The 22,253-nt window shown below is 54.3% G+C and overlaps 2 protein-coding genes across 14 annotated transcripts; both read right to left on the reverse strand.

Moving 5' to 3' along the window:
- Positions 1-12: 12 nt before the first annotated feature.
- Positions 13-12,112, reverse strand: FBXO6 (F-box protein 6). 4 transcript variants are annotated; one of them, XM_054439141.2, is made up of 7 exons: positions 11,978-12,112; positions 8,898-8,991; positions 7,253-7,541; positions 2,982-3,108; positions 2,356-2,451; positions 950-1,085; positions 13-743 (listed from the first exon to the last, which is right to left on the reverse strand). In XM_054439141.2, the coding sequence occupies exons 3-7, from the start codon at positions 7,536-7,538 to the stop codon at positions 507-509; spliced, it is 882 nt and encodes a 293-aa protein (XP_054295116.1). In that variant the 5' UTR covers positions 7,539-7,541; positions 8,898-8,991; positions 11,978-12,112; the 3' UTR covers positions 13-506. The 4 variants fall into 4 exon arrangements, with proteins under 4 accessions (XP_054295116.1, XP_054295109.1, XP_063515727.1 ...); XM_054439134.2 differs by lacking the exon at positions 11,978-12,112 and adding an exon at positions 11,790-11,922; XM_063659657.1 differs by lacking the exon at positions 11,978-12,112 and adding an exon at positions 11,478-11,498.
- Positions 12,113-14,373: 2,261 nt separating this feature from the next.
- FBXO44 (F-box protein 44) lies at positions 14,374-22,232 on the reverse strand. Of its 10 annotated transcripts, XR_008492406.2 has the most exons (8): positions 21,772-21,918; positions 21,031-21,402; positions 20,628-20,922; positions 18,341-18,467; positions 18,106-18,201; positions 17,863-17,998; positions 14,770-15,586; positions 14,374-14,717 (listed from the first exon to the last, which is right to left on the reverse strand). XR_008492406.2 is itself a non-coding variant. In XM_063659670.1 (7 exons), the coding sequence occupies exons 3-7, from the start codon at positions 20,890-20,892 to the stop codon at positions 15,443-15,445; spliced, it is 768 nt and encodes a 255-aa protein (XP_063515740.1). In that variant the 5' UTR covers positions 20,893-20,922; positions 21,031-21,060; positions 22,143-22,232; the 3' UTR covers positions 14,374-15,442. The 10 variants fall into 10 exon arrangements, 8 of the variants coding, with proteins under 8 accessions (XP_063515740.1, XP_054295166.1, XP_054295143.1 ...); XM_063659670.1 differs by lacking the exon at positions 21,772-21,918 and adding an exon at positions 22,143-22,232 and having other exon boundaries at positions 14,374-15,586; positions 21,031-21,060; XM_054439191.2 differs by lacking the exon at positions 21,772-21,918 and adding an exon at positions 22,143-22,218 and having other exon boundaries at positions 14,374-15,586.
- Positions 22,233-22,253: the final 21 nt, after the last annotated feature.

The raw sequence follows: 22,253 nt of genomic DNA on the forward strand, positions 1-22,253 counted from the left end.
TTACTGAAAACATTTATTATTTATTTATTTATTTATTTATTATTATTATTTTATGAAACAGAGTCTTGCTCTGTTGCCCAGGCTGGAGTGCAGTGGCGTGATCTCGGCTCACTGCAAGCTCCGCCTCCCGGGTTCACACCATTCTCCTGCGTCAGCCTCCCGAGTAGCTGGGACTACAGGCGCCCGCCACCACGCCTGGCTAATTTTTTGTATTTTTAGTAGAGACGGGGTTTCACCATGTTGGCCAGGATGGTCTCGATCTCCTGACCTCGTGATCCGCCCGCCTCGGCCTCCCAAAGTGCTGGGATTACAGGCATGAGCCGCCGTGCCCAGCCTGAAAACATTTATTACAATAAAACGTCAGAGCTACGTGACAGTAAGTTTCCACAAGCTGGTAGGGTTGAACCGGGGCAGGAGTCGCTGGTACAGGGACTTCACTGCCCACCCCATGCTCAGCTCCTGCCTGGAGGAACCTCTGGCTGACCCGGACACAGGATGGACAGCTGTCAGAAAATCTGGAGAACAGCTTGGTAGGGCGATTGGGCAGCCTCTTCCTGTCCATGCTTCTGCCCAGGCTGAGTCTCGGAGGAGGCCTGGTTCCTGGTCATCTTGGGGCTGACGACGATGCTGCTGTTGGTGACTCGGGGCCCATACCAGCCTGCCCAGTACTGGGTGTCCCTGCCCCCGTGCTGGAAGAGGATGTAGCGGACACCCCGGGGGTAGTCTGAGAAGGTGTAGGAGACCTGTCGGGAGGAGGGGAGAGGAAGTGACCACCGGGACGGGGGAGGGGAAGGCAGGAGCCAGGTCCTCTAAGAGAGCTGCCCAGGCTGGAAGGCAACAGCTCCAGGCCAGAGAGCAGGGGCACCCTGGGCCCTGAGGCTGCCCTTTGCTTCCTGCCATCCTGGCCCTGGGAGGAGTGGGTAGAGAGAGCAAGTGGGTGAGGCCTCACCTCTGTCCACGCGGCATTGTTCCACTGTTGGATGGTCACAGGTGGGGGCTCGAAGGAGGCCAACACGAAGTAGTCAGCCGAGGCCAGCTGCACCTTGAGTTGGTAGGTGCAGCCACAGTCGGCTCTGGCAGCAAACCTGGTGGAGGAGTTGAGAGCCCTGTGTCCAAGCCACCGAGGGCTGGCCCCAGGGGTGGGGGCAGGTGGGACCTACACATTGGAGCTTGGAGCTTCATTTCCCATCAGCTGACACTGCTCTGCCTGGCCTGCAAGGCCCAGCTGGCTTCAGCGCTCCCTATGCCCCACTGTGGCCCGGGGGTAAGCTGTCTGTCCATGCTGGCCTCCGTTACCCCATCTGAGAAAAGGGACCCTTTTGGGCATCCTACTAAAGATGTGACCTCAAAAATCAAAAGACCCCTCCAGAGAGGCCTGGTCTGTCTGAGCCATGTCACCTGTACTTACAATGGACCAGGCTGTGGATTCAGTGGGAGAGTCAAGGGGGTGGCCTGTGTAATGGGGCTGGCACAGAGCTCACCCTCTGCTCAGCCCAGCCACCTCTCCCCACTGCAGCTCTGCCTACCTCTCCATCCTCGCCCCTTTATCCTCAGAGTGGCAGCCCTGGGGCCTGCCTAGAACTGGGGTCCTGCTTCTGCCACCGGGCAAGCCAGAGCCTGGCACAGTTCTGTGCATAGAGTAGGAGCTCCAAAAAGACTCATGGGATGAATAGGGAAAGGGGCAGGGGAGGCAGGTAGGTCAGGAGACCTGGGGGTTCCCACCCAGTCCAGAGAGGGCTGAGGTCCTCTGTTGCCCAAGTGCCTGTCAGTGTCGGCTGGGCACAGTGGCTCACACCTGTAATCCCAGCACTTTGGGAGGCCGAGGTGGGTGGATCACTTGAGGTCAGGCGTTTGAAACCAGCCTGACCAGCATGGTGAAACATCGTCTGTATTAAAAATATAAAAAAAAAAAATAGCCAGGTGTGGTGGTGGGCACCTGTAATCCCAGCTACTCAGGACGCTGAGGCAGGAGAATTGCTTGAACGCAGGAGGCAGAGGTTGCAGTGAGCCAAGATCATGCCACTGCACTCCAGCCTGGGTGACAGCAAGACTCCGTCTCGAAAAAAAAAAAAAACAAAAAAACAAAAAACGTGCCTGCCCATGACAGCGCACCTGGGGGCCTCAGCCTCCTCATCTGCACACTGGGGCTACAGTGTCCTGCTGACTACGTCACAGGGTGGTGGGGAGGCCAGGAGGTGCCGCAGGGTCTGGGTGCAGAGCAGGGGCAGAGGCCGGGGCTACCTGGCTCTAGGACACTGCCGTGCAGAGTGGGCACTTGCTATGGGTTGTCTCACTCGGAAGCGCAGTAAGAGGAGCATGTGGAGTGTGGGGACACAGGCCATGGACCCTACTCACCAGTCCTTAACCACGATGTCCGGCCGGAATGTGTCTAGTAGCTCCTCCCAGTAGCCCTCGGCTACAAGGTCCACCAGCTGGGACTTGAGGCACATTCTGGGGAGCAGAGTTGGGGGCTTGCATACCTGGGTGTGCTCTGCGTGGCCCCCCCTCACCCAGGCCTTGGCAGCCCCTGTGAGCCCAGGGAGGTGGTTTGGGGACCTAGCGTATCCCTTGGCCGCTGTGGGACAGGCACTGGCTGGGGCTGACTGGCTCCTCCTCCAGTGCAGGAGGGAGTTTGACCCACTTGTGCCTGGGCGGCATTTGAGCCCAGTCCAAAGGCCCATTGTTCCAGGGCACTCTTGTAAACTCAAGTTCCTAGCTTAGGATGGATGCCTGTAGATAGCCCTGGCTTATCTTAACCGCCCAGTGGACTCCTGGCCTGCTTCAGTGATCCCTACCCCCACTGTCCATGAACACAGCACTGAGTGATTCCAGGAAGCAGTGACTCTGGGCAAGTTTTGGGGCCACCTCCCTCGAGCTTTGCAGAGAGGCCTTCTCTTAGGAAGACTTTGCCTGAGACTTGGCAAAGGTGTCCTGACCCTCTGTCCCCTCCACGCAAGCCTGGTAGGTTCAGTTTGCCTTACTCGTAGGATGTGACAAAATACTTCTTGACTTTGGGGTCAGGAAAATCTGTCCCGTGGGCTCCAGGGAGGCTCTCCACCTTCCAGCGGTCCCCACCATTGAAATCGATTTGCCATGCAAACATATCCTCTAGGAAGAACAGAAGCCGAGGTGAGACCCTCTGTGTAAATTCAAAGTCCAACCCTCCCCACCTAGTCCCGGGAGGGCGGGAGGGAGGGTGGTTGGCATTAGTGACCCTCTTGGGAGGCAGGACTTGCTCATGGTCAGGTCTCTGGGGCTGTGGACACCAAAGGGTTAACCAGCTTGTTCCTTCTCAAGGGCATTGTGTGGCCAAGGTACCCCACCAGCCCAATTGTACCCCAACTGCACCTTGGAGCACCCCTACAAAGCACCCCTTCCAACACATTCCCACCTGTCCTCACCATATCAGCTCTGATCTGACTCTGTCCCTCTCACTCAGTCCCAAACTGGCCTCACTCCTAACACGCAGCTGGAGAAAAGAATGCGTGTTACCAGAAATTCTAAACCAACCCCTTCCTCACTTCCATGTTGCGGTGAACTCTGGGAAATACCCAAGTATCAGTTCTAAAAAAATTACATTACAAGAGGCCTGTGAGAATACTGTCCTCAAAGACTAATGTGAGGCCGGGCACGGTGGCTCGCGCCTATAATCCCAGCACTTCAGGAGGCCGAGGCAGGTGGATTGCTCGAACCCAGGAGTTCAAGACCAGCCTAGGGAACATAGCGACACCCCCTTTTTTTAATAAGTAAAATAATTTTTTAAAAAAGGCTAACAACACAGACTGCTTACTTGACCCAGATGGCACCCCAGATGTCCAGGAGGGAGAGGCCCTTGGTTAACTACATAACCCAGGTTGGAGGCCCTGGAGGATGGGTTTGTGGGTTTGTCGGTGGGTCATGGGAACCAAGATTCCCACAGGGCTCAGATGGCCTCTGCCCAGGGCAAGAGTGCCAAGTGGAGGAACAGGTACCCTTTGGGCTGGGTGCTGTAGTAACATGGGTGGACCTCCATTAGGTGGGCCTGGTGGGTTCAGGGGGGGCGATCATCCTCTTCACACCAAACTTAGAGGACCTTAGAAGACAATGGTGCTTCTCTACCAGCGCTGCCCAGGCAATCACCGGGGCACTTTTTTTTTTTTTTTTTTTTTTTGAGATGGAGTCTTGCTCTGTCGCCCAGGCTGCAGTGCAGTGGTGCAATCTTGGCTCACTGCAAGCACCGCCTCCCAGGTTCACGCCATTCTCCTGCCTCAGCATCCCAAGTAGCTGGGACTACAGGTGCCTGCCACCATGCCCGGCTAATTTTTTTACATTTTTAGTAGAGACGGGGTTTCACCGTGTTGGCCAGGATGGTCTCGATCTCCTGACCTCATCGTCCGCCCGCCTCAGCCTCCCAAAGTGCTGGGATTACAGGTGTGAGCCGCCGCCACCGGCCCACCGGGGCACTTTTCAAATGGCTCGCTTGCTCCCCCTCCAGGAGCCCGCTATTCTCCAGGTGCTCTGGGGTCCCCAGTAGAGAACCAGAGGAGTAATACAGAAATCCAGGAGCTGGGCTGGTGCTGAGCACAGACCTGGGGGTATCCCAGCAAGGCTTGACTGAGCACTGCCGGCCCCGGGCAGGCCAGGCTGCAAGGCCAGCTCTGTCAGGTGGTATTACGCCGAGCGGGCAGCTTAGCCGGGCAGCTGCTAAATGGAATCTGGGGCAGGCAGAGGGACCGAGTGTCAGGCACTGTCTATGGGGGCTCTGGGATTTGGGGCGGGGGAGTTTGAGGCCTTTATCTGTCGGGACCAAACCCTGGAAGCTGGGCAGTTGTGCGTCTTTGGGGAAGTCACTCATCTTGGGCCCAAAGCTCTACATCTACACAATGGAGTCCACCCCAGTTGTCCTGGCATCTTCCAGGTTCCGTGTGTGTGTGTGTGTGTGTGTGTGTGTGTGTGTGTGTGTGTGTGTGTGTGTGTGTGTGTGTGTGTGTGTGTGTGTGTGTGTGTGTGTGTGTGTGTGTGTGTGTGTGTGTGTGTGACAGAGTCTCGCTCTGTCACCCAGGCTGCTGGAGTGCAGTGGCGCGATCTCGGCTTACTGCAACCTCCGCCTCCCAGGTTCAAGCAGTGCTCCTGCCTCAGCTTCCCAGGTAGTTGGGATTACAGGCGCCCACCACCATGCCCGGCTAATTTTTGTATTTTTAGTAGAGATGAGGTTTTGCCAGGCTGGTCTCGAACTCCTGACCTCAGGTGATCTGCCTGCCTCGGCCTCCCAAAGTGCTGGGATTACAGGCGTCAGCCACCGCACCTGGCCTATTTGTTTTATTTTTAAATTATTTTTTCAGAGACAGGGTCTCACTCTGTTCCCCAAGCTGGAGTGAAGTGGCATAATCTTGGCTCACTGCAACCTCCATCTCCTGGGTTCAAGCGATTCTCCTGCTTCAGCCTCCCGAGGAGCTGAGATTACAAGTGCCTGCCACCATGCCTGGCTAATTTTTTTGTATTTTTGTAGAGATGGAGTTTCACCATGTTGTCCAGGCTGGTCTTGAACACCTGACCTCAAGTAATCACCCATCTCAGCCTCCCAAAGTGCTGGGATTACATGTATGAGCCACCACGCCCAGCCAATCTCCGAGGATCCTAATGAGGATGAAGAGAGTACAGAGATAGCAAGGGGATTCTAAGTACACAAACCAGGTCTCAAAATCAGTTGCTGCTGGAGCCCCAACAAGAAGTATGGTGTGTCCGGGGTGGATGGTGGCTCATGCCTATAATCCCAGTACTTTGAAAGGCTGAGGCGGGCGAATCATTTGCACTCAGGAGTTTGAGACCAGTCTGGGCAACATGGTGAGACCCTGTCTCTAATTAAAAAAAAAAAAAAAAAAAAATATATATATATATATATATATATATATATATATACACACACACATATATGTATACACACACACACACACATATATATGTGTGTATATATATGTATATGTGTATATATATAGGAGATGGAGGTTGCAGTGAGCCAAGATTGTGCCATTGCACTCCAGCTTGGGGAATAGAGTGAGACCCTGTCTCTGAAAAAATAATTTAAAAATAAAACAAATAGGCCAGGTGCGGTGGCTGACGCCTGTAATCCCAGCACTTTGGGAGGCCGAGGCAGGCAGATCACCTGAGGTCAGGAGTTCGAGACCAGCCTGGCCAACATGGCAAAACCTCATCCCTACTAAAAATACAAAAATTAGCTGGGTATGGTGGTGGGTGCCTGTAATCCCAACTACTTGTGTGTGTGTGTATGTGTATATATATATATATATAAAGTGTGGTGCCTGGTACATAGCAGGTACCAAATGAAGGAAGGGAAAAGGGAAAAAAACCCTGGGAAATACAAGAGAATGTAGCAGGCTAGGTGGGGACCTTCAGCTATGATCATGGGCCCCTCTGGATCCTCATTTTGTTTGTCTGTATAATAGGGCTAACAGGAGGATGGATAAGTACATTTGTAAAGACCTCCCACAAGCGCCTGGCACAGAGGAGGCCCTTGGTCAACATGAGGCAGCTTGGGCTGAGCTCTGGGGGACAGGCAGGTCTGCAGTGTTCTTGTGCATTCAATGAGCGTATCTTGGGCACCTGCTATGTGAAGGTGTCACTGTGGATGCTATAGTGTGGCAAACAAGGTCCATTTGGTCCCTGGAACTTGAAGTTTGTGGCAGAAAAAAAATAAGGAAATTCTGAAAAAAAAAAAATTTTTTTTTTTTTTTGAGACTAAAAGTTTCACTCTTGTCACCCAGGCTGGAGTGCAGTGGAGCCATCTCGGCTCACTGCAACCTCTGCCTCCCAAGTTCAAGTGATTCTCCTGCCTCAGCCTCCCAAGTAGCTGGAATTGTAGGCGTGGGCCAGCATGCCCAACTTTGTGTGTTTTTAGTAGAGACAGGGCTTTGCCATTTTGACCAGGCTGGTCTCCAACTCCTGACTTCAGGTGATCCGCCCATCTCGGCCTCCCAAAGTGCCGGGATTACAGGCGTGAGCCACCGCGCCTTGTGAAAAGTGTTACAGGGCATGAAATGGGGGTGCTATGCTAGAGGTGGAGAGTGCTGTTTTTAGATTGGGAGCACAAGGCAGGTCTCTGAACTGAGACCTGAAGAATGAGAAGGAACCAAGGGAGTGAGGTGAGAGTTTAGGGTTAGAGAACATTCCAGGTAGTGTGGGAATCTCAAGTGCCAAGGCCCAAGGATGGGAAGGAACGAGCCCGGTGGCAGCCTCCACCCTGCCCCCATGCCACCTTCAGCACACGGGTTGCGCAAGAGGTTCCTATGCAGGCTCCGTAGGAAGTAGAAGATTTTCCAGTCGGCCACGGGCTGGTCCCAGTCCTCGGTGATGAAGCCCTCTCGCAGGCACTTGCGCTTCCAGAGGGTCATGAGGTCGATGAGGTCCCGCCAGAGGCTGCAGACCAGGCGGCAGTTCAGCAGCAGCTGGCGGGCGGGCACATGCGTGAACAGCTCCAGCAGGATGTTCTCGGGCAGCTCGTTAATGCTGTCCAGGGCTGCCTTGGGGTGGGGAGCATCCATGGCCTGTGGGGACAACAGTAGTTATGAGCCTGACCAGGGAGGTGGGCCCTCAGGTCCCCAGGGAACCAGGCCAGGGACTCCTCTCCAACCCTGCATTAGCCAGGTGTGGTGGCACATGCCTGGAGTCCCAGATACTTGGGAGGCTGAGGCAGAGGATCCCTTGAGCCTGGGAGTTCAAGGCTACAGTGACCTATGATCACGCCACTGCACCCCTGCCCGGGCAACCAAGCAAGACTGGCTAAAAAAAAAAAAAAAACCCACAAAAGAGCATTTCTGAGGCTGAGGGTCCTTCCAGTAAACAGTACCCCCTCAGTGGAAAGAGTAGTCATGGGACACACATTCAGAAGAGTGCAATACAAATAGTAAAGTCTTTAGAGACACATTTTTTAAAAGGCCCCTCCCCAATTAAAAAAAAAATTGCTTAATTTTAAAGCCAGTGGGTTGGGTGGACTGTAAGATTTTGTGGAGGCCACGCTTGTCTGCAAAGTTCTGTGAGGGTTTTGGTGATTGTTATTTTAATGCTCTGGATTCACTGTTAGACTATAAAATCTTTTTTTTTTTTTTGAGACAGAGTCTTGCTCTGTCACCCAGGCTGGAGTGCAGTGGTACAATCTCGGCTCACTGCAACCTCCGCCTCCTGGGTTCAAGTGATTCTCCTGCCTCAGCCTCCCGAGTAGCTGGGACTATAGGCGCATGCCACCACGCCCAGCTAATTTTTTGTATTTTTAGTAGAGACGGGGTTTCACCGTGTTAGCCAGGATGGTCTCAATCTCCTGACCCCGTGATGCACCCGCCTCAGCCTCCCAAAGTGCTCGGATTACAGGCGTGAGCCACCGTACCCGGCCAGAATATAAAATCAGTTTTACATCCCAGACTCATTAATGTTCATTTAGTGGTGGGCTAGCGCTGAGAAACCACCTTCCTATCTCCAGAAGCTTACTTTGGCCTGGAAGTCACATGTGATAAAACAACCCCATGGGAAGCCCCCACAACACCCTGCTGAGCTGAGCTGCCTTTGGTGTCAGGCCAGAATCCACTTGGAGATGGCTGGAAAAAAAAATCAGATGGAGGGTGGCTGAGAAGACTGCCTGGGTTTGAATCCTGGTCTGCAGTGACTAGTTGGGAAGCTGTGAAAAGGTGGGGGTAACTGTCCCGTCCCTGGAAGGGCCAGGAGGACCAAGTGAAGCACAGAGCTTCAGTCAGCATTGCTGTCAGCACAAACCTGCTGTCAACACTGTCTTCCCTGTACCTCTGCATTGCACACAGGTTCTGGAAAACTTCAAGCAGTGCCACAGCCCTGGCCTGAATCTGTCCCTGGGGGCACCTGGTTAGTTCTCTAAGGGGATCCCAGGTACTTACCCCAGGTAGGTGGGAGTTGGCCGGCAGCCAGGGCTCTGCACTGTCACTCAGGTGGGCCTCATCTGCTTACACATGAGGAGAGAATGTTCTCCACCTACAAGCAGGGAAACAGAACCTTGCTGGCCTCTTTTTTTTTTTTTCTTCCCCCCCACCCCGAGACAGTTTCGCTTTTGTTGCCTAGGCTGGAGTGCAATGGCGTGATCTCGGCTCACTGCAATCTCCACCTCCCGGGTTCAAGCAATTCTCCAGCCTCAGCCTCCCAAGTAACTGTGATTACAGGCGCCCGCCACCACATCCAGCTAATTTTTGTATTTTTAGTAGAGACGGGGTTTCACCATGTTGGCCAGGCTGGTTTTGAACTCCTGACCTCAGGTGATCCACCCGCCTTGGCCTCCCGAAGTGCTGGGATTACAGGCGTGAGCCACTGTACCCAGCCTTTTGCTGTGGCCTCTTCTGATTTTCCACAGAGGCTTGGCCAAAGCAGCAGTTCATAGTCTTCTGAAAGCTCCCATCTCAAAAAACAGGAGGGTGGGTGCATGTTCGCTCCTGCCCAGGGAGGAACACTTTACATGGCAGAGAAAACAGGTGAGGTACTTGTGCCTCATGAAAAATGCTTTGCAGGCCGGGTATGGTGGCTCAAGCCTGTAACCCCAGCCCTTTGGGAGGCTGAGGCGGGCGGATCACAAGGTCAGAAGTTCAAGACCAGCCTGGCCAACACAGTGAAACCCCGTCTCTACTAAAAATACAAAAAAATTAGCCGGGTGTGGTGGTGTGCGCCTGTAATCCCAGCTACTCAGGAGGCTGAGGCAGGAGAATTGTGTGAACCCGGGAGGCGGAGGTTGTGGTGAGTCGAGATCGTGCCACTGCACTCCAGCCTGGGTGACAGTGCCAAGACACCATCTCAAAAAAGAAAAAAGAAAAAAGGCTTTGCAACCTTGGCAACACAGGGAGACCCTGTCTCTATAAATAGTGAAAAAATTCGCCGGGCATAGTGGCGAGTGCCTGTGGTCCTAGCTACTTGGAAGGCTATGGCGTCAGGATCTTCTGAGCCCAGGAGGTCAAGGCTGCAGTAGCTCACAGGCGTGAGCCACCGAACCCAGCCCCTCAGAGATTCTCTACCTTAGAGTCCATGAGGCCTGCCGAGGTCACACTCTAGGAAAAGAAGGAGCCTGCTGGAGCAGAGTGAGCCATGATTGCTCCATGGCACTCCAGCCTGGGCAACAGAGCAAAACTGTCTCAAAAAAATAAAAGAAAAATGCTTTGATGGAAAACAAACAAACAAACAAAAAACCCAATGTGGCCAAGTCTTCTAAGTTCTGAGAAGCAACTGTAAGCATTTGAAAAAAAATGTAAAACTTGTCAATTAAAAATGCTTGTAGTCTGGGCAACATAGTGAGACTCTGTCTCTAGAAAAAGAGAAATTAGGTCCGGCGCGTGGACTCAGGCCTGTATTCCCAGCACTTTGGTAGGCCGAGGTGGGCGGATCACAAGATCACGAGTTCGAGACCAGCCTGGCCAATATGGCGAAACCCCGTCTCTACTAAAAATACAAAAATTAGCCGGTCGTGGTGGTGGACGCCTGTAGTCCCAGCTACTCGGGAGGGTGAGGCAGGAGAATCGCTTGAACCCGGGAAGCAGAGGATGCAGTGAGCCGAGATCACACCACTGCACTCTAGCCTGGGCGACAGAGCGAGAATCTGTCTTAAAAAAAAAAAAAAAAGGCTGGGCGCGGTGGCTCACGCCCGTAATCCCAGTACTTTGGAAGGCCGAGGTGGGCGGATTACGAAGTTAGGAGATCGAGACCGTCCTGGCTAACACAGTGAAACTCCATCTCTACTAAAAATACAAAAAATTAGCCGGGCGTGGTTGCAGGCCCCTACTCGGGAGGCTGAGGCAGGAGAACGGCCTGAACCCGGGAGACGGAGCTTGCAGTGAGCCGAGATCGCGCCACTGCACTCCAGCCTGGGCGACAGAGCGAGACTCCGTCTCAAAAAAAAAAAAAAAAAAAAAGAAATTAGCTAGGCCTGGTGGCCCGTGCCTGTAGTCCCAGCTACGCAGGAGGCTGAGGCAGGAGGATCGCTTGTGCCCAGGAAGTCGAGGCTGCAGTGAGCCGTGATCATGCCACTGCACTCCAGCCTGGGTGACAGAGCAAGACTCTGCCATAAATAAATAAATATCGAGGCTGCAGTGAGCCGTGATCATGCCACTGCACTCCAGCATGGGTGACAGAGCAAGACTCTGCCATAAATAAATAAATAAATAAATAAATAAATGCTGGCAACTTCTAAAGGCACTGTCTAGACTCTAGACCAAATAAAAGTCACTGGGCTCCAAGCTAGAGACATCTAGGCACCAATAGCTTCCCACCGTGGTGACCGAAGTCTGGTCTCTGGCCCAGTCCGAATTTTCTTGTGCCCCTTCCCCGCCCCCGCCCGGGGCATTTTGTGGTGGGGAAGTCCATGCCAGCCCTAGGAAGCCCTCTCACACCGATCGGGGTCCCCAGCTGCCCGGCCCGGCGTCTCGTGCTCGCCTTCTCCGCACCCACCCTCCCAGCAAGCTCTGGTGGCATTGTTACTTCACCGGTTTTTCGGAAACAGAAACTGTGGCTGGGGAAAGGCAGGCGCCGGATCTCGCAGGCGTGTGGGGGCCTGGAGGTCCCCTGACAGTTCTCCGAACCCGGCGCCGGCCTCGGGATGTGGCCAGGGTGGAGGCGGCCGCAGAGCCTCCGCCTGGGTGGCCCCGGGGCCAGGCCCCCAGTCGAAGTCCGGGCCCAGCCGCCCGCGCCCCCCACCCCTGGCCGCCTGGACCAGCGCCCGCAGGCTCCGTGAACGCCCAGGCGCCGGAGACCCCGGCTCCCCACTCGCCCGCCGCCCGTCCCCCCGGGGACGCGACCTGGGCGCAGCGGCGGAGCTCCGGGTCGGCCCGAGCCTACGGCCTCGGCGTCTTCGTCGCTGGGCCCCGCCGGGCCCCGCCGGGCCCCGCCGCCGCGTCACGCGCTGCGCTGGGTCCCCACCCCCGCCCCGGACACCGCTGCCGTCCCTCTCGGCTCGGCGCCTAACCCTCGCCGCGGGAAGACGAACCTGGGGTCCCCAGGGCCCGGGCCCTCGCTGCGGCCTGCGTGTCCTGAAGCTGTCTCCCCCTCCAGGCGGCGGGCGGCTCAGCACCCACACCTGCACCCGCCTCCTCCGCAGGGCAAAAGCTCCCGAACGGGCGGCTGGTCCCCGGACCTCCGCACTAGTTCCTTCCTTATGTGGCCCAGGGCTCCATCCTTGACCCGCGGTCCCTTCCCTAGAGGCAGGAGCTGACACCCAGCGGGCTCCTTCTTTCCCTAGGGCGTGATCTCCGCAGGCTTCATAGACTCAAAGGTAAAAAACCTGAGGGGCTGGGAGGTGGCTAACGCCTGTGATCCCAGCACTTTGGGAGGCCGAGGTGGGGGAGGATCGCTTGAGGTCAGGAGTTCGAGACCAGCCTGGCCAACATGGCAAAAACCCTGTCTCTACTAAAAATACAAAAATTAGCCGGGCATGGTGGCACACGTCTGTAATCCCAGCTCCTCCGGAGGCTGAGGTGGGAGAATCGCTTGAACCTGGGAGGCTGCAGTGAGCGGAGACTGCACCACTGCCCTGCAGCTGGGCGACAGACCCAGACCTTGTCTCAAAAAATAAAAAACCTCTAAGGTTTTTTTGTCAGGATTAAGTTCATGAATTTCTTCCATCAGTCAACAAATATTTAGCAAGCACCTTGTTCAGGCAACCACCAAGGGTTGTGCAGGCTGTGCACTGCACAAGGGGACTGGCCCAGGACACATTAATTGCAGTCAGGGCTACTGTCAGGCCTCTGAGCCCAGGCCAGGCCATCGCATCCCCTGTGACTTGCACGTATACATCCAGATGGCCTAAAGTAACTGAAGATCCACAAAAGAAGTAAAAACAGCCTTAACTGATGACATTCCACCATTGTGATTTGTTCCTGCCCCACCCTAACTGATCAATGTACTTTGTAGTCTCCCCCACCCTTAAGAAGGTTCTTTGTAATTCTCCCCACCCTTGAGAATGTACTTTGTGAGATCCACCCCTGCCCACCAGAGAACAAGCCCCTTTGACTGTAATTTTCCATTACCTTCCCAAATCCTATAAAACGGCCCCACCCCTATCTCCCTTCGCCGACTCTCTTTTCGGACTCAGCCCACCTGCACCCAGGTGAAATAAACAGCCATGTTGCTCACACAAGGCCTATTTGGTGGTCTCTTCACATGGACGCACATGAAAGCTACATCTTCTCCGTGGAAGGCCGTCCTTTTGCAGTTTGCCATGGGCTGGTGGGTGGTGATCCTGCCCTGGCCAAAGCCCTTATCTAGCTCACCCTTGACTGAGATAGCTAAATGTAAGGAGTACTTATTGAGCACTGGATTAGTCCATGTTCACACTGCTATAAAGAAATACCCAAGACTGGGCAATTTATAAAGGAAAGAGGTTTAACCGACTTATAGTTCCATATGGCTGGGGAAGCCTCAGGAAACAATCGCTGGGCGCAGTGGCTCATGCCTGTAATCTCAGCACTTTGGGAGGTCGAGGCGGGCGGATCACGAGGTCAGGAGATTGAGACCACCCTGGCCAACATGGTGAAACTCCGTCTCTACTAAAAATACAAAACAATTAGCCGGGCGTGGTGGTAGGCGCCTGTAGTCTCAGCTACTCCAGAGGCTGAGGCAGGTGAATGGCGTGAACCTGGGAGGCAGAGCTTGCAGTGAGCCGAGATTGCACCACTGCACTCTAGCCTGGACGACAGAGCAAGACTCCATCTCAAAAAAAAAAAAAAGAAAAAGAAAAAAGAAACTTACAATCATGGTGGTGGAAGGTGAAGGGGAAGCAACGACCTTCTTCACATGGCGGCAGGAGGGAGCCGGGGAAACCGTCACTTGTAAAACCATCAGATCTCGTGAGAACTCACTCACTATCATGAGAACAGCATGGGGGAAAACCGCTCCCATAATCCAATCACCTCCCACCAGGTCTCTCCCTAAACACCCAGGATTACCATTCAAGATGAGATGTGGGTGGGGACACAAAGCTTAACCATATCACGCACCAACTGTGTGCCAGGCACCATTCTAAATGCTTCTGCTTCATCCAATGTCAGTAAAGCTGTTGGCAAAGAGTAACAACAGGAGGCAGAGCCTGGGTGGCACTGCTGATCTGGCACAAGGTGGACTCAAGGGCTGCTCGGAGATGTCCACACACCCCAACCCCAGCCTGTGGCTGGGTCTCCAGAGGAAGCCAGCAGTACTGGACAGCTGCCAGGTGAGATACCTGCACTCACTGCGGGGTCTGCCCATGAACCTGTTTCCGTGATGGCCTGGTTCCTGAAATGCCAACCCCTCTGTACCTTAGACAGAAGCCATGCCGTTGTACCATCTGCAGGTCCAGGCAGGACCACCTAAAATCTGCCTTTCCTTCCAGAAACCACAGGGCACAGGTTAGACTGGGCACACCTTTTATTTGGCTGCATGCAGTAAGGCGAGGTCAGGAGAACACTGTTGTCCTTCCAGCAGGACAAGAGGCAAGTTCCAAGGGTAGCTGGCTGGGAGACAGAGGTCTTGGGAATGGCAGTTCTAGAGGGGGGTGGGGGCTTGGAATGTTCTCCAAGCCAGAGGGGGCCTGGCCTGGATTTCGGAGGTGGACAGGGGATCCTTCAAACCCCCTACCACACTCATCCAGGGCTCACGTGTCCAGCTGTCAGAGCAGGTCCCAACCCTGCTCCCCACCTACCCTGGGACATCCTGTGCAGGATTCCCTCAGTCCTCTGGGAACCTGACCCCACCTGGTACCCATCTAGCTTCTGGGGCTCCACTGATAGTGAGGACAGTCCACACCTGGTACCCATCTAGCTTCTGGGGCTCCACTGATAGTGAGGACAGTCCACACCTGACCTGGACCCCACCCTGCCCTAGGTCTGCCCATCTCAGTCCCGGCCTGAGCCTCTGGGCCAAAGCCACCTCTTCTGAGCAGGCAGGCAGAGCGAGAGACTGGGAGCAGCAGACAGAGGCAGAGCACGGCCCACAAGCCCACCCTCTACTTCCCAGATTGGTCGGAGTTACATGGTCACCTCCCTGCACCTGCACCATCAGGGCAGCTGCAAGCTTGCCAGTTGTCTTGCCTGTCCCTGCTCCGAGGGTCAAAGAATACAGGTAGAACGGTCCCAGGAGGGGAAGGGAGAGACAGATCCAGGCTGGCCTCCAAGCTCGACTTTCTGAGGGGCCCAGGGGAACACGCTGCACCTCCCACACCTCAGGTGCTCCGTCTCTGAAAGGGGTACATGCAGGCTTCCCCGGCCATCATTCAGGTCACGACCTTTCGGGGAGAGCTGACCCGACCCCAGCATGTGAGGGCTGCCCACACTGAGAGGCTCCACAAAGAAGAGGCGGCTAGGGGCAAGGGTTAGAGGTCTGGGGATGCCTGGCCTCCGCCTCCCCTTCCCAAGCCCAGCCCTTTTCTGACAGCAGTTGTTCACCAGTCAGGGTTCAGCAGATGGGGGCTCAGGGGGTGTCAGGGCAGCGGGGGCCCGATGGTGATGCTGCTGTTGGTGACCCTCGGGCCGTACCAGCCGGCCCAGTAATGAGTGTCCACGCCGCCGTGCTGAAACCAGATGTGGCGGACGCCGGGCGGGTAGCTGGAGAATGTGTGGGAGACCTGGCGGGGCAGGTAGAGAGGGGAGAAAGGTCAAGGGAGCTTTCTCAGGCTGGGTGTGGCGGCTCACACTGGGAATCCCAGTACTTTGGGAGGCTGAGGTGGGAGGGTTGTTTGAGCCCAGGAGTTTGCAACCAGTCTGGTCGCAAACCAGAGATAGTGAGATACCATCTCTACAAGAAAAAAAAAAAATTAGCCAGGCATGGTGGTGTGTGCCTGTAGTTCTAGGTAGGCTGAGGCAGGAGTACAGGCTAAGGTAGGAGTTCAAGACTGCAGTGAGCTGTGATCACGTCACTGCACTCCAGCCTGGGCAACAGAGTGAGACCCTGTCTCTAAAAAACAAAAGAAATAAAAGAAAATGAGCCTTACAAATAAAAGAGTGGGAGCAGACTCTGAGTGTGGCACTGCCTGAGGGGGGCAGGGGAACAAGGAAGGGGCTGAGTTCTTGGTGCCAGACTAGAAATCAGTGGAGTTCTAGTTCGAGCTCTGTGATTTGGGACAGACCAATTCCTTTCTCTGTGCTTCAGTTTCCTCATCTATAAAATGGAGCAAAATCCTGCTGGTCTACTCCACAGGATTATCATTCAGCCCAAAGGAATGGAAAGAAACTGCAAGCTGCCAAAGGATGTCCAATACACTCATCACAGGGCACATGTATTATTTAAGTTAAAATTAAGTAAAAGTGCCCAGCATGGTGGCTCATGCCTGTAATCCCAGAACTTTGGGAGGCCGAGGTGGGTGGATCACCTGAGGTCGGGAGTTTGAGACCAGCCTGACCAACATGGAGAAACCCCGTCTCTACTAAAAATACAAAATTAGCTGGGTGTGGTGGCGCGTGCCTGTAATCCCAGCTACTCAGGAGGCTGAGGCAGGAGAATCGTTTGAACCCGGGAGGCAGAGGTTGTGGTGAGCTGAGATCGCGTCACTGCACTCCAACCTGGGTGACAGAGTGAGACGCCGTCTCAAAAAAAAAAAAAAAAAATTAAGTAAAATTAGATGAAATAAAAAATTCAGGTACTCAGTTGTACTAGGAACTGGCTTTTACTAACTGTTCAGTGGTCACATGTAGCTACTGGCTACCTTATGGATAGCATAGACACAGACCATTTCTATCACTACAGAAAGTTCTATTGGACGGGGCTGGGGTTGGTAAACGATGGCCTGTAGGCCCATTGCCTGTTTTTATAAATAAAGTTTTACTGGAACATAGCCATGTCCATTCGTTTACATATTGTCTAGAGCTGTTTTCACACAACAACAGCAGAGTTGGAGAGTTGAGTAATTGTGACAGAGACAATGTGACCTGCAAAGGCTAAAATATTCATATCTGCCATTTTAAGAAAACATTTGCTAGGGCTGGGCACAGTGGCTCATGCCTGTAGTTCCAGCACTTTGGGAGGCTGAGGCAGGAGGATGACTTGAGGCCAGGAGTGCGAGACCAGCCTGGGCAACAAAGCAAAACTCCATCTCTACAAAAAAAATTTTTTTTTTAATTAGTGGTGGTGCACACCTGTACTCCCAGCTACTCAGGATGCTGAGGCAGGAGGACGACTTGAGCCTAAGAGTTTCAGTCTGCAGTGAGCTATGGATTCGCCAGCCTGGGTGACAGAGACCCTGTCCCTAAAAATATGTAAGTAAATTAAAACAAACAAACAAACAAACAAATATTTGCTGACCCCAGTCTAGAAAACAGTAATAATCAATACTAGTAATTAGTAACAGTCAGTCAACCTTTTGGAATTTTTTTTTCTTTTTTTCTTTTTTTTTTTTTTTTTTGAGATGGAGTTTTGCTCTTGTTGCCCAGGCTGGAGTACAATGGCACGATCTTGGCTCACTGCAACCTCCGCCTCCTGGATTCAAGTGATTCTTCTGCCTCAGCCTCCCAAGTAGCTGGCATGCGCCACCACGCCTGGGTAATTTTGTATTTTTAGTAAAGACGGGGTTTCTCCATGTTGGTCAGGCTGGTCTTGAACTCCCAACCTCAGGTGATCTGCCTACCTGGGCCTCCCAAAGTGCTGGGATTAGAGGTGTGAGCCACCGTGCCCTGCCAACCTTTTGGAATATTTTTTGGCCCTGGCTTCGCTAGCATCATTTCACTGATTTCTTTCAGAGCTCTATGAGGGAAACTATACCCATTTTACAGAAGCAGTGAGTGAAGCTCAGAGCACTGGAAGCACAGGTGAGAAGGTGCAGAGCTCGGATCTGAACCTTGGCCCCGTCTGACCACAGCCTCAGCCTTGGACGATCTGCCTCTGCCCCCGCCCCCTAGTCCCACGCACCTCCCTCCACTTGGCATCGCTCTTCTGCTGGATGGTCGCTGGGTCTGGCTGGAAGGTCACCAGAGGCTCGTACGTGGACGACAGGAGCTGAACGCACAGATGGTACTTGGACCCGCAATCTGGCCTGGCTGCGAACCTGCAGGGAGAGGGAGGGCCCATCAGGGCCTCGGAGATTGGGGGCAGGGCGGGGGTGGGGCACCTGATTGGCATGCCCCACCCCAGACCCACGCCCCAGGCACTCACCAGTCCTTGACCTCGATGTCCGGCCGTGTGATATCCATCAGCTTCTCCCAATACCCTTTGGCCCTGAGGTCCACCACCTGGGACTTGAGGCAGGTGCTGGGGGCAGGCAGAGGGGTGGGAGGGGCTGGGCTCACCACTAGGGCAGTGAGGGGCTAGGACTGCCCCTTCCAGAGTGGGAGAGACCCCAGGGTAAATTGATTTGGGCTTTCCCCTACCCCAAGTCCCCGGATCTTACTAATATGAAGTAACGAAGTATTTCTTGACCTGGTCATTGGGGAATTCTTTCCTCTGGTCTCCAGAGAGATCCTCCACCTTCCACTCATCACCTCCATTCATATCCAGGCTCCAGAACTGGAACCCCTCTGATGGAAAAGCAGAGTTCACACTGAAGGGAAGCCCCTCAGTGGCCACCTTCTCCCAAGTGTCCCTTCCTCCCCACTCCTCTGCCCGCATCTTGGCGGCTGCCCTCAAGCCCTGTGCTGTGGGACGCTGCAGATCACAGTGCCCACCACGTATTAGGTGCTTCCTGTGTTGCAGGCACAGGGAGGTGACTTCCCTGGGGGCCCTGAGACACATGGTGATGGGAATGACCAGACCTCTTCTGTGATGGAGAACGCTCTGATGTGGGCCAGACAGACCTGGGTCTAGTCCCAGCTCTACCAGTACTCGGTTGTCTGACCTTGGACCAGTTGCTTTTCCTCTCTGACCCTTGGTTGTCTCTTCTGTAAACTGGAGTAAGAATAGGGGCTAAGAAGCATTTTTGGCAAAGTGCCAAAATGTTTTAGGACTTGTGGCCCACATACTTTCTCTATTGTATAGTTTTTTTGTTGTTGTTTCTTTTCCTATAACCCTTTAAAAACACAAAAACTTTTTTTGTTTTTGTTTTTTGAGATAGGGTTTCGCTTGTCACCCAGGCTGGAGTGCAATGGCTTGATCTCAGCTCACTGTAACCTCTGCCTCCTGGGTTCCAGTGATTCTCCTGCTTCAGCCTCCCGAGTAGCTGGGATTACAGGTGCATGCTACCACACCTGGTTAATTTTTGTATTTTTTTGTAGAGACGGGGTTTCACCATGTTGACCAAGCTGGTCTCGATCTCCTGACCTCAGATAATCCACCCACCTTGGCCTCCCAAAGTGCTGGGATTACAGGTGTGAGCCACTGCACCCAGCCCAGATGCCTTCTGTGATGGAGAACACTCTGATGTGGGCCAGAGAGACCTAGGTCTAGTCCCAGCTCTACCAGTACTCAGCTGTGTGACCTCAGGCCAGTTGCTTTTCCTTTCTGAGCCTCAGTTGTCTCCTCTGTAAACTGGAGTAAGAATAGGGGCTGGGAAGCTTTTTTGGCAAAGTGCAAAAATATTTTAGGACTTGTGGGCCATAAACTATCTCTATTGTATATTTTTTTGTTGTTTCTTCTTCTTTTTATAACCCTTTAAAAATGTAAAAACAATTATTAAAACAATTATTAATGCCTCAGCCAGATTTGGCTCATGGACAGCTTGGAGGAGTGGTTTTATTATCATTTTGCTCCAGAATTTGGTCAAGTTGTGGAAAATGAGGTTCCCATGCCATCCCAGTGTCAACCCAACAACACAGCAAGCAAGGATCAGTAGAAGCCCTGCTTTACCTGTTGTTGTAACATACTGAGAAGAAGACTGGATCTCCCATTCTTCCACAAGCAAAACCCCTTTGGCCCTCTGGGACCATGTCAGTAGGCCCAACCCTGGAGCCTAGAAACTAGGCCAACAAAATATGGCTTTGACTTCCTGGCCTTGTGTCTTGAGCAGAATTAGTCTCAGTTAGCCAACATTCCCTTGCCTAGGAAAGGTCACTGGGGAAATAATCTTAAGAGTAGAATAAGAGGCCGGGCGTGGTGGCTCATACGTGTAATCCCAGCACTTTGGGAGGCAGAGGTGGGCGGATCACTTGAGGCCAGGAGTTTGAGACCAGCCTGGCCAACATGGTGAAACTGTGTCTCTATTAAAAATACAAAAAATTAGCTGGGCATGGTGGTGGGCACCGGTAATCCCAGCTACTTGGGAGGCTGAGGCAGGAGAATCGCTTGAACCCAGGAGGTGGAGGTTGCAGTGAGCCAAGATCGCACCATTGCACTGCAGCTTGGGCAACAGAGTGAGACTCCATCTAAAAAAAAAAAATTAGCCAGGTGTGGTGGCACATGCCTGTAATCCCAGCTACTTGGGAGGCTGAACTTGGGAGGTAGAGGTTACGGTGAGCCAAGATTGTGTCACTGTACTCCAGCCTGGGTGACAGAGTGAAACTCCGTCTCAAAAAAAAAAAAAAAAAAAAAGAGTAGAATAAGAATAAGAAACACCACTCTTGGCCTCAGTTTGCCCATCTGAAAAATGTGTGCACTATCAGTAGCTACCTCTTTGGGTTACTGTGAGAGGAGTAAAGGTGTTAAACCATCCAAAGTACCCGGCTCATACTAAGTGCTCAATACATGTTCCTGGTGTCATGACAGTGTGTGTACTGGAGGCATGCCAGACCCAGCCTGTACCTTACCTTCAGCGCACGGGTTGTGCAGGAGGTTCCTGTGCAGGCTCCGTAAGAAGTAGAAGATCTTCCAGTCGGCCACGGGCTGGTCCCAGTCCTCAGTGATGAAGCCCTCTCGCAGGCACTTGCGTTTCCAGAGGGTCACGAGGTCGATGAGGTCCCGCCAGAGGCTGCAGACCAGGCGGCAGTTCAGCAGCAGCTGGCGGGCGGGCACGTGCGTAAACAGCTCCAGCAGGATGTTCTCGGGCAGCTCGTTGATGTTCCCCACAGCCATGGCTTGTGGCTTCTGGACACCCTCCTGTAGCTGTTGAAAAGCTATGCTGCAGGCCTCATCCCTGCTCTGCCATTTATCTCGGGAGAGCATGGTGCCTCTCCCAGCCTCAGTTTCCTTCTCCGTAAATGGATGCCTTACCTCCAGGGGTCACTGGGGCGGTCCAAGGAGCTTGGGACACATCAGGTACTTTAATAAAAGGTGAGCTCTGATTTTTTTCTCTGGCCTCTCACAACAGAGGTGGAAGGCACTGCCCAAGGTCAAAAATAAGGGCAGAGAAGGAAGGAGCCTGGATCTTCTTTGATTCCAGGGCCAGCCTTTTTCAGTAGGCCAGTCTTTAATGGGGATATAATGCGCAGCCGGGCAGAGCACCCCAGGCCTCCGGTGCCGTCACCATCCTCTCTCCCATCCTCAGAACATGATGAGAGGAGGAAGCTAATTATCACTGCCTCCCGCGGAGGTCCAAAGGGCTCCAGCCACCTTCTCAAGATCTCAGAGGACATGATCTCCTGCCTAGGTGGGAGTGGCAAGAGGGTGGGCGACAGGGAAGGGCCCTTCCTATTTCCCCACCCCCACCCCCAGCCCCGCAGCTGGGCTCCGTCAGCCCCAAGTCCGCCAGCGCGTCTGCAGCTTCCCCTTCCCACGCTGTGCCTTAAAATGCCCCCCAAAGTCTGGGCTCGGACCCCTGCACATCGATGGCGACCCCAGCCCCCGTTCGCAGCCGCGCAGCACAGCCCGGGCAAGCTCGGCGGCCTGGGCCTGGTCGGTGCCAGGCCTCCCTCGGCAACTGCGGCGCGACCCGGAACCCAGGAGCCTTCCCGGCAGCCCCCGCCCAGCCGCGCCCCCTCCCCAGCGCTCCCCGCGCCCCCTCCTGCCGGTCACCTGCGCTCGGCCGCCGCGGCACGATCCACTGGGCCGCCAAAGCTGCACAGCCTGGACCTGCGCTTGCCTGGGAAGTGAGGCCCCGCCCCGGCCCACCAGGCCCCGCCCCCGCGCCCCGCGCCCCGCCCCGCGCAGCGCTGGGCCAGGGACGCACCCCCACCGCGTCGTAGGAAAATTACCTGGTGTGGGGGGTGGGGCGGAAGGCACCTCCTATACCCCGACTCCGCCTGGGCCACCCGCCCCGCACCCTCGGCCTGACCCAGCCTCTCCCTGCCTCCCCTAGCCGCCTCCTCCCAGCAGTCCCCCAGGAGCGAGCTGCGAGATGCCCCAAATCGGACCCCTCCCCAATTAAAAAAAAAACAACTCCTGACCTTTCCCAGCCTCCTCGGTCCGCTGAGGAACCCGCAGCCCCGGGCCTGGAGCAGACTGCTGGGACTGCGCGGCGGCCGGGCGCGGGGCCAGAGGCGGGGCGGGGCGGGTCC

The sequence above is a fragment of the Pongo pygmaeus genome, chromosome 1, assembly GCF_028885625.2.
Source record: "Pongo pygmaeus isolate AG05252 chromosome 1, NHGRI_mPonPyg2-v2.0_pri, whole genome shotgun sequence".
NCBI lineage: Eukaryota > Metazoa > Chordata > Mammalia > Primates > Hominidae > Pongo > Pongo pygmaeus.